Consider the following 11,942-nt stretch of genomic DNA (forward strand, 5'->3'; position numbering starts at 1 on the left):
TGTGTGTGTGTATGTATGTGTGTGTGTGTGTGTGTGTGTGTGTAAAGTCATTCCTCCTGAGTGTTTTTCAGGGAGTAAGAACATAAAGCGGAGGGAGAGAAAGACAGTTTTTAAAATTACTGGAGTGTTTTGTTTTTTTTTTAACTCCACAGAGAGGCTGTTTTGAGTTCGTTCTCCTTATCGGAGAGTCTTTACGGTTAAAATAAAACTGATCATCTATGCTTGAGTTCATTCTCTCTGCTCACTCAAAGCCTGTCTGTCTAATTGTCTTCTCACCGTCAGAATGAAGGACCTAACGTACCCCTGGGGTGCATTCAAATCAGCAAACGAAGGCAAACAGTTTTCTGTTTGCTTTGAGTTCACTGCCAACGTTTGCGAACACACAGAAGCGGTCTGAGGAGGTAGTTCTCGGCGAACAGACATGGACTCTGGACTAAGGGAGATGTGTGGCCAGATGGGAGTTATCCCAGACAGTATTGCTTTGTGTTCAATTTTATTTCATCTTCTTACAATGATTCAAGTGGTTAACTTGTCTAACTGTCAGTTACGTTGATACTTTTTCTGAAAGGCTCTTTTTGTGTGCTGTCGTAATCAGTCCTTAGCGTTTGTTAATCGACGGTATTGCTCTCTGTGGTCGTTAGTGTAGGATAACTCGCATACATCACATACAGCTAAAGCGTTAGGTATTTCAATTTTCAAATGATACCTTGGTCGTTTTTAGTAGTCTAGAGGATTAATGTTGTTGGAATATGCTGACCTTAAAACCGTTCAAATTTAAAAGTTGAAAGAAAACTTGTTCGCCCGGAACGCCTCAGTTTGCCAAATGTTGAGCGCACCTCTGTTCTCCTCATTCCCCTAGGTTCCGCTGCTTAGGCCAAAACTTTCATATAATGATGCTTCTGTAGCAACCAGCTTCTCAGATAACACAACAGAGCAAAGCTGTCAGAGACACTGTACAGGGTTCCTTCTTTTCCCATCAAAAAATTTTTTTTTGTGAAAATGGAGCCCCTTACATTTGCCTGATAGTCATCCACATTGTTTTTTTAGAATGAATGTTAGATGAAGCTGATTGGCTGAGAGTTAGAATGAATGTTAGGTGAAGCTGATTGGCTGAGAGTTAAAATGAATGTTAGATGAAGCTGATGGGCTGAGAATTAGAATGAATGTTAGATGAAGCTGATTGGATGATCAGGCTGATGTTCCAGTCATTTTTAGTGAACCGCTGAATTAAATGAATTCCTTCATTAACGTTATGTGCTCTGTATGTCCATAGACTTAATGCAGCATGTCCATGCACTTAACACTGTATGTTCGTACACGTAACACTAGAGGTCTTGTGATGAACTGTTGAAAGATGATGGTCGTATTACAATTAACATCAGAGGATTGGTAGCTAATAAACCACTACATGCTCTCTCTCTCTCTCTCTCTCTCTTTTTCTCTCTCTCTCTCTCTCTCTCTTTCTCTCTCTCTCTCTCTCTCTCTCTTTTTCTCTCTCTCTCTCTCTCTCTCTCTCTCTCTTTGTTTTTGTGTGTTTGTGTGCATGTGTGTGTTTCTGTGTAGGGTTTCTGTGTGTGTATTTGTGGCTGTGTGTATGTGTATGGTTTGTGTGTCTATGTGTGAGCGAATGACTGAGTGAGATCTCACACATGTTGGGGCCACAGTTTCAGCAGGTGTGCCAAGTCTTTCTTGCGGTTACGTAACCTGGTTACTCTGTGGCCAGTAGCTCTGTGTCTTCTCTCTTACCCCATCCCCTTTTGTCATTTTTTTTTCTTTTTTTCGCTTCCATGAACTTAACATGATGTCATAGCCTTCTATGAACCTTATTGGTCATTATTTCATTCACATCTGCGAATCCAAAATGGCCATAAAGACAGTGGGGTGGAACGCAGCCGTCCCATTGGCTGAGCCACCTTCCTTCCATCTGGTTGACAGGTGTTAGTTTACCACTTTAAAAAAAAACCAAGGAAAAAAAAAACCCAAAAAGCCCTTTTAAAAGGTCACATCTGTATGAAACATGTGAGAGAGTGTCTGTGTGTGTGTGTCAGCGTGGGAAGGAGAAAGATTGAGAAAACACGATGTTAATAGAAAAGATCATTTAAAGATTTGTCTGACCAGGAGCATGGATCTCACTGTTTTTAATGAAAAGGTATATAAATATAAAAATGTCATATAAAAATAGAATTGAAAGTGCAGATTTTAGCTGGCGAGGAAACGGGTGATTATTCGGTACATTTTACACACGACACGGCTGGTCCCTGAGACCTCACTAGAGAACTGACCCAAGAGCTGGAGTACCAGCGCACATACATACAGAAGGCACTGTAGGGAGGGTAATGCAGAGAGTGATGTACACCAAAACACCAAAACACGAGTCTTCACACTTCATCCATTCAATCAGCTTAGCAGCCAAGTGCTTCTTCTTATTCATGTCTGGGTTCAGATTTCTGGAATATTCTTATCTTCAGTCTGGCTGTTGATGTGTGTATTTGTTTATTGTGTGCTTATTTAGATATTGCGTATGTTCTTGATTTTTGGTAATGAGGCTAAAGTGAGAAATTTGACAGGTGTTCTCAGCATTTCTACAGACCCTGACATGGAGATGTCGGGTGATGTGGATGTGCAGAAGTACTCTAGTAGTTTGTATGTCTGTCTCCTAATCTCTAGTGTTTCTAATAACACATAAATATATCCCTGTTTAATGGAAGAATGCACCCACCCACTTTTACTTACACACACACACACACACACACACACACACACCACATCTAGTCTGTCTTTTTCTCTCTGTCTCTCTCTGTCTCTCTGTCTCTCTCTCTCTCTCTGTCTCTCTCTCTCTCTATCTCTCTCTGTCTCTCTCTGTCTCTGTCTCTCTCTCTCTCTCTGTCTCTCTCTTTCTCTCTCTCTGTCTCTCTCTCTCGGACTAACACGCAGACAGACAGAAACAAACAGTGTGGACAAACAGCGATGGCTATCTAAGCCGAGTTGTTTCCGTGGTGACGGGGCAAGAGAATTACCCCCAGGATGAGGTGCTGGTGCAAGTCTGTTTTTGTCCTCCACGAGAGGCTCGGAGGGGTTCAGGCGCAGCTTCGCATCCGATAACGGGATGGAGTGATGAGAAAGGGGATGAGACAGACGAGTGCAGGGGTCTCAGGAATACAGCAGAGAGATATACAGGAGTGACACCTTTCTCTGTGTGTGTTTTCTCTGTGGGAGAGAGAGAGAGAGAGCACTAGAGGAGAGGGGAGAGACAGAGAAATGCAGACTAGATTGTTCCTGAAGAGAAAAAGGCAGCTGAAATGGAGAGAAAAGAGGAGGAGAGGTGAAGAAAGGGAGGGAGAGAAGCAAATGAATGAGAGAAAGGGGGGGGGGGGTGTCATGTTGTGTGTGTCTGAGTGGATTTATCTAAATGCCAAGATACATTAAGGGTGGAGCATTGTAATTATCTCTGTCTTTGTTCTTAATGAGAATGACTGGCCATTGAGAGATTCATGATGAATCTTGTCCTGGTAGTGCATTCACACAGTGCCTAGCTTTAGCGCTTGTCCTGGTTGTGCATTTTTTCAGCAGACATACACACTCAGGCTGTGTCGCATGTGTGGAGGGTTTCCTGTGCCCAAATCTTTGGGTGCTGTGGTGATTGGAGTGATGGTCAGCAGGAGAATCAGAGACTTTGGGATCAGTGACTTTGGGATCAGTGGGATCAGTGATTTTGGGATGAATGACTTTGGGATCAGTGACTCTGGGATGAATGACTTTGGGATCAGTGACTCTGGGATCAGTGACTTTGGGATCAGTGACTCTGGGATGAATGACTTTGGGATCAGTGGGATCAGTGATTTTGGGATGAATGACTTTGGGATCAGTGACTCTGGGATGAATGACTTTGGGATCAGTGACTCTGGGATCAGTGACTTTGGGATCAGTGACTCTGGGATGAATGACTTTGGGATCAGTGGGATCAGTGATTTTGGGATGAATGACTTTGGGATCAGTGACTCTGGGATGAATGACTTTGGGATCAGTGGGATCAGTGACTCTGGGATGAATGACTTTGGGATGAATGACTTTGGGATCAGTGGGATCAGTGGTATAGATAGAGCCGGGCGAGCAGGTTCAGTGCCTTTAACCATCACTGCTCTCTCTCCATCTTTATCTCAAAACCACGACAGCCTGTTTGGCCTTAGAGAAACGTGTGCTTCAAACACATGTTGCAGCACACACACACACACACACACACACACACACACACACACACACACACACACAGAGTTTCCCTCCCTCTCCCTCTCCCTCTCTCTCACTCTCTCACTCTTCCTCTCCCTCTGCCATTCTGTCTCACTCACTCTGTGTTTCTCTCTCTCTCTCTCTCTTTCTCTCTCTCTCACTCTGTGTCTGTCTGTCTCTTTGGCTCTCTCTCTCTGCACACACACACACACAGGTTTAGTGGTCTTTCCAGTGCAAGGTTGCTGATGTGTGTTTTTGGGTAGTGATGTTGCGTGGGTGTGTGGTGAAACGGACAGAAATAACATCTGTTTTTCTCTACAGTACTGTCTCATGTTCACAGGAAAAGGGTCATCTTCAGACCCCCTCCCCCCCTCCCTCACTCTGCCACGTGTCTCTGGAGGGTGTATGTATGTGTGTGTGTGTGTGTGTGTGTGTGTGTTTATTAATATATCTGATACAGAGACAGAGAGAGAGAGTTTGTTGAGCTCTCAGCTCTGTCTGTGAGTAGTTATTAAATGATAGCATGATTGTTAGCTATTTAACAGAACAGAAAACCATGGCCTAAACAAGACACTACTGCTTCCTTAACATTCCCAAGTTTTCCATCTGAGGCTTCCAACTTCTCAACTTGTTTTGTTTCTTTTTTTTGTTTTTTTCCTTCTTTCCTCTTTTTTCTTTTTTTTTTCCCACTTTAGCAGGAGAAACTCCTCATAGTTGGTTGCAACATCGACAGATGGGCTGTTGACACATGAATGACATTTTCCCTGTCATGAAGAGTGATTCGGTGGTGGGTTTTCCTCAGAGAAAACGATGATTAAGACGCTTTTCGCTTTTTTTTCCGGTTCTTAGACGGAAGCACAGATACCACAGTCCCTGCTGACTGAGGCGGGATGATACAAGAGGCGTCGTTTAAAGGCGTTGTAATCTCATTACAGCTTCTCTCGGGTCCCTGTTACAAAAAAAACGGGCTCTGTCTTTTCCTTCTGTTTGTTTTTATTGTTGTTTATGTGACTGAATTGTGTTTTAGTATGACAGAGGCAAGTATAGTGAAGAATATGTTTGCAGGGGAGGGGAGTGGGCTCAGGATAGTTTTAATGTGAATGTCTGAGAAAACACACACACACACACACACACACACACAGACCTTTAGTATTTAATGAGAGATTGTCAGGCGTGACTTCTTTCCTGTTTGCGGTGTTTTCCAGTCCCGCTCCTATAGAGACACACAGCTTGACTCATGCTGGGTCTGTCTCAGCTCAACACACCAGCAAGTCAGCAGCCTGATGATTAGTGGAATCAGGTGTGTTAGTGCGGAGACAGATCAGGTGAATCAGGTGTGTTAGTGTGGAGACAGATCAGGTGAATCAGGTGTGTTGGTGTGGAGACAGATCTGTTGAATCAGGTGTGTTAGTGTGGAGACAGATCAGTTGAATCAGGTGTGTTAGTGCTTAGACGGATCAGTTGAATTGGGTGTGTTAGTGCAGCGATGGATGAGTTGAATCAGGTGTGTTAGTGCAGCGAGAGATCGGTTGAATCAGGTGTGTTAGTGCGGAGACAGATCAGTTGAATTGGGTGTGTTAGTGCAGAGATGGACGAGTTGAATCAGGTGTGTTAGTGCTTAGACGGATCAGTTGAATCAGGTGTGTTAGTGCTTAGACGGATCAGTTGAATCAGGTGTGTTAGTGCTTAGACGGATCAGTTGAATCGGGTGTGTTTGTGCAGAGATGGATGAGTTGAATCAGGTGTGTTAGTGCAGAGACGGATGAGTTGAGTCAGGTGTGTTAGTGCAGCGAGAGATCGGTTGAATCAGGTGTGTTAGTGCAGAGACGGATGAGTTGAGTCAGGTGTGTTAGTGCAGAGACGGATCAGTTGAGTCAGGTGTGTTAGTGCAGAGACGGATCAGTTGAATCAGGTGTGTTAGTGCTTAGACAGATCAGTTGAATCGGGTGTGTTAGTGCAGAGATGGATGAGTTGAATCAGGTGTGTTAGTGCAGAGACAGATCAGTTGAATCGGGTGTGTTAGTGCAGCGAGAGATCGGTTGAATCAGGTGTGTTAGTGCTTAGACGGATCGGTTGAATCAGGTGTGTTAGTGCTTAGACGGATCAGTTGAATCAGGTGTGTTAGTGCAGAGATGGATGAGTTGAGTCAGGTGTGTTAGTGCAGCGAGAGATCTGAAATGTGCAGAGCTGTGGGCGCCTGGTTTGGCCAAACCCTAGCACTGCGGTTATTCAGCTTTCAGTTTTGTTTTGTTTTTGTTTTTTGTTTTTTTGCCCACACTTATTGTTTTTAGTTTTAAATGACCAGTGACAACCAGGTGGATCTCATACACAGATCTCTGCTTGGCCTTTCATCACATTAAGAAAAAAAAAGCCCTTTGGTTGAGTTTGTTCATTTATTTCGTGGTGGTAGTTTGCATTACTCCACGTTTTGGTTACCGTATCAGTGTAAACGTGTTGAGGTAAGCCACTCAACCGTGATTCATCCACGCTCGCCTAGCATGCGCATGTCCAAGGACAGTGCTGATAACACAGCACAATTACTTGATATATGGCAACACGCAAAACGCACAAACGTCAAGGACACGGATGACCCGTGACTGTGTGTGACCGGTCGGTAAGGAGAACAGTTGGATTTGATAGAGTATCCCTGTAAGTGAGTGGTTGGGTGTAAATGGGAAAGCTGTCTGTCTCAGATATCCTGCATCTGGACCGTGCCACGCCCAGTCTCCTCTATCGGAACTACTTTTCTGTTGTGCTCTTCTATCAACCTAACTTTTTACCTGGGTCACAAATGATCTCTATCCATCCATTCCTCCTACTATCCATCCATTCATCAATCCATCTATATATCCATCCATCCATCCATCCATCCAACTATCCATCCATCCATCCATCCATCCATCCATCCATCTATTCATCCATCCATCCATCCATCCATCTATTCATCCATCCATCCATCCATTCCTCCAACTATCCATCCATCCATCCATCTGTTCATCCATCCATCCATCCATTCATCCATCCATTCCTCCACCTATACATCCATTCATCGATCCATCCATCCATATATCCATTCATCAATCCATCCATCCATCCATCCATCCATCCATGTACAGTGTTGATTTGTTTTTTTGACTGTTGCAGGGTGCCTGTGTCCTGCTTTGCGGCAGACAGTATCTACGAGGTGGCTGCTCCTCAGGTGGATGTCGACAGTAAGGAGGTGTTTGAGGAGCACATTCAGGCTGGACGGGGCTTCGTCCGGACTCTGTGCAGAGAAGACCTCCTCATGTATCGGGAGTACATCAAAAACAGATACATGTGACTCTATTGCACCTCCCCTCCACTCTGACCTCCTCATGTACAGGGAGTACATCAAAAACAGATACATGTGACTCTGTTGCACCTCCCCTCCATTCTGACCTCCTCATGTACAGGGAGTACATCAAAAACAGATACATGTGACTCTATTGCACCTCCCCTCCATTCTGACCTCCTCATGTACAGGGAGTACATCAAAAACAGATACATGTGACTCTATTGCACCTCCCCTCCATTCTGATCTCCTCATGTACAGGGAGTACATCAAAAACAGATACATGTGACTCTGTTGCACCTCCCCTCCATTCTGACCTCCTCATGTACAGGGAGTACATCAAAAACAGATACATGTGACTCTATTGCACCTCCCCTCCATTCTGACCTCCTCATGTACAGGGAGTACATCAAAAACAGATACATGTGACTCTATTGCACCTCCCCTCCATTCTGACCTCCTCATGTACAGGGAGTACATCAAAAACAGATACATGTGACTCTATTGCACCTCCCCTCCATTCTGACCTCCTCATGTACAGGGAGTACATCAAAAACAGATACATGTGACTCTATTGCACCTCCCCTCCATTCTGACCTCCTCATGTACAGGGAGTACATCAAAAACAGATACATGTGACTCTATTGCACCTCCCCTCCATTCTGACCTCCTCATGTACAGGGAGTACATCAAAAACAGATACACATGACTCTGCCCCAGCTCCCTTCCACTCTGACACCCGGGACCGGAACCAAACCCAGGCCCGGGAGGGGGAGGGGCAATGTTGGAGGAAGAGAGCAGTAACTTGGTCACTCCCCCATAATGTATAACCACACTCTCCTTATGACTGTTTCACGTGGCCTGTTTTGCCACTGGACAGATCAGTCCACTCTAGCTGTCAGAGAAGCCAGGGATGAAAAGCCAGAGCAAAAAAAAGATTTTACTTTATTATAACTTTTTCTTCTTTACCTATTTTTGTTTGTTTGTTTGTTTGTTTGTTTTACAGGGACTCCATACTGCATGCACCCAAAACACTCTTTGAGTTTTAAATTAAAAACAAACAAACAAACAAACAAACAAAACACATTTTCTCCCCTTTTAGTCGACACACAAATCTCTTGAAAGAACTGTGGTCCCAAATTTTAGGAAAAAAAAAAAAAAAAAAAGTATTTTGCTTCGTTTTGATTTGTGGGGCGGGTGAGGGACGGGGGGGGGGGGGGTCTGTTTGTTTTTTAAGTTTTCTTTAGCTGCAGCCAACAGATGAGGACGGACTGATAGACTCACTCTTGTCCCTGTGATCTGACTTAACACGCCAATCAAACTCACACCTCTTAGCCTTAGCCTGTGTTTTTAATTTGCCATAATTATTTATCATCGACAGTATTTTTTTTTTTTTTGACTCCCTAAATATCTCTTACTGTTAAGGGACTTCTGTTTGATGGAGTTGCTTTAAGAAGTGAGGTTGTTGTATTTATTAAACTTGTGTTGTAATAAAATTCATTTGCATGCTCGGCACACACAAAGGTTTTCCGTGTTGTCTCTCCTTCCCCATTCTGTTCCTCTGTCTTTCTCTTTTTCTCTCTTTCACACTCTCTCGGGCTGTCTCTGCCTCTCTCGTTTTTATCTCACTCTGCCTTTTCTTCCGTTGCCCTCTCGGGGTCAGTAGGCTTTGATGCTGTAAAAGGACACTGATTAGTGTAAAATGGTGTGTGTAGTGTATTGTGTCATTAGTGTATTTGACTCTAGGCAGTGTTGTAGTCGTGTGAGCCCGTCAGCAGTCAGCCCGTCAGGCATACACACCAGCTGGACTTGCAGAGGCCAGCTCTCTTTCTCATTTTCTATGAACTGAGAGTAAATTCAGGACATGGTTGTCCTTATCTTTCACAGTGTTTTTTTTTTCTTTTTTATTCAATTTCTTTTGGCCTCCTTTCTGTCTCTTGTTCTAACGCGTTCTCTCTCTCTCTCTGTCTTTGTCCTTCTCCCTGCTTTCTCAACCTTTCTCAGAAGACACAAAAAGAATTTCCTGTTCTTCATTCAAAGCCCGGTCAATCAGGCAGTCTTCTCTCTCTCTCTCTCTCTCTCTCTCTCTCTCTTTTGCTCTCTCTCTCTTTCACTCTCCCTCTCTCTCTCTGCTCAGTGTTAACAGGTGGAGGTAAATGTGAGTTTTGTTGGCCTTCTCTCTCTCTCTCTCACACACACACACACACACACACACACATGCACACTTTCTCTCTCGCTCTCGCTCTCACTCACTCTCTCTCTCTCTGTTCTGTTGTTCACTTGTTCTCTCGTTCCTTCAGCCATGTGCCTCGTGAGTCTAGGATCCTGCGTGAGAGCACCTGCACGCCCTTTCCCTCATCGCCGTAGTAACAGCAGAACGAAGCCACTCACATGGCTCTCCTGCATACACATACACACACACACTGTGTGTGAGTGTGTATGTGTGTGTGCGTGTGTGTGTGATACTCTGTCATACACACACAGAGACTCATAAAAATTGATTCTCACAAACACATGCACACACAGGCACGCTCATTCACTCTCTCTCTCACACAAACACACACACACACTCACACACTTATACTCACACATGGCTATTAGCTCTTATTAAATCGGGATCAATGCTGGGGGGTAATGACCCCAACAGAGAAAGAGGAGAGTAGAGACATTTTATTATTATTATTTTTTTTTATCCTTCACATTTTCTGAGGGTGGAACAAAACGTGTGTGTGAGTGTGTGTGTGTGTGTGTCTCACATTGTCTGTGAGATGTGTAGACTCAGTAGGAAAGAATGAATCCTTAGTCTGTAAAAATAGCCATCAGCATTCAGACAGTACACTGTCCTCACAGCTTAGTTGTGATATATATATATATATATAAACTTTTTCCTCAGATGGAACCGAAGGTCAGATGTTACCTGAAATAACTGCAACTATCAAAAGGCTTGTTGGTCGTTTCAAACATATATTTTTCCCCTAGAGCCAATCATCTTTACACAAACATCAGCAAAAAAAAAAAATCCCAATAAGTGTTACTCTGAATAGAGCGGTCTCTCCCATTGATCCCTGCAGCGCTGGGAGAGAGGAAATTTGCTGCCTGATTTTTTTTTTTCCCCTTAATTTCTTGGGGCATTTGGATATCTGACCTTTATTTCATTGTATCCCATTTTAGCAATCTTTTTTTTTTTTTTTTTACCCCTTTGTCTTACGCCTTTTTTCCCCCCTCTCTCCTTCTTCTTCCTCCTCCAGACCTCCTCTCACGTCCTCCACACAATCACTACTCTCTCTCTCTCTCTTTTTAAAATTTTTTTTAAAAGCAGCTTTTCTGTGTCTCTGTGTTTCTATATCAGGTTCTGAAGCCTGTTCAGTGTAACACTCTCTGTTTTTAACCCCTCCACCCCCCCCCCCCCCCCGCGTTCCTCTCAGAGTCCTGAAGCTTCAGTGTTTACCCTCCACTTTCCTCATCCTTTCATCTCTCTCGCTCTCCGTTCATCCATCCATCCATCCATCCATCCATCCATCCATCTGCCTCTTGATTTGGTCATCTCTCTCTCTCTCTCTCTCTCTCTCTCTGGATTTCACTCTGAATCACCTTGGTGTGTGTTTTTGTGTGTGTTTATGTAATCTGGTGTTTTTCCATGCTGTTTTTGTCCCTTTTTAAGCAGGCTTCGTAACAGTGAGTGGATTTTACCTTGAAAAACAGGAGAGTTGACCAGTTCAGGTTTTATGTTTATGCATTTCTGCATACAGGGTCTCCATCCTTCATTCTGTGAAAGGAAATGTGCTACCACTCCAGTGTAGCAGGTTAATTAGTCATCTGGACACGGTTACAAAAAATGACAAAGATGGGTGACCCTGTCCTCAGGCGTGTGCTAACATGCTGACATGTTTCTGTTTTGTTTGAGTCATAGAAGGGCTCTATTGTATTCTCTCTCTTTCTTTCTCTCTCTCTCTTTCTCTCTCTCCCACACTTTTTACACATGTTTATTGTCTCTGTCTCTCTTTCATTCCCTCTGTCTTTTTTTTTTGTTTATCTTCCCTTAATCACTGTTTTTTTCCACCCACTTATCTTTGTGCGGCCCCCTCCCTTGTTGGAGTAAATGCATGAGGCTCCCTGCGGTTGCTAGGAGACACCGGGAGATGGACAGTTACTGAGACACTTAGCAGCTCGCGTGGCTAACCAGCCGTGTGAGGATACGGTTCTACCATGGTCAGCCGTGCTTCACGGCTTCCTGAGAGAGAGAGAGAGAGAGAGAGAGAGAGAGAGAGAGCAATGCTAAAGCATCTCTTCACTCATTCACACAACCCACTACAACCAAGATCTGTTCAACTGTCCAAGTCATACATGTAAAGTACATCTTCAGTAATGTGCTTATGACATTATACAAAGGTTTGAACACCTG

General features: G+C 43.9%; 1 protein-coding gene across 1 annotated transcript in view; it reads left to right on the forward strand.

The window, feature by feature from the left end:
- Nucleotides 1–7,769, forward strand: part of fig4a (FIG4 phosphoinositide 5-phosphatase a) — a 64,371-nt gene extending 56,602 nt beyond the window's left edge. Inside the window, 1 exon segment of the mRNA XM_030771599.1 lies at nucleotides 7,372–7,769. Within this exon segment, the coding sequence (XP_030627459.1) occupies nucleotides 7,372–7,549 (178 nt within the window). The 3' untranslated portion in view covers nucleotides 7,550–7,769.
- Nucleotides 7,770–11,942: the final 4,173 nt, after the last annotated feature.

Source organism: Chanos chanos, chromosome 4, assembly GCF_902362185.1.
Source record: "Chanos chanos chromosome 4, fChaCha1.1, whole genome shotgun sequence".
Taxonomy (NCBI): Eukaryota; Metazoa; Chordata; class Actinopteri; order Gonorynchiformes; family Chanidae; genus Chanos; species Chanos chanos.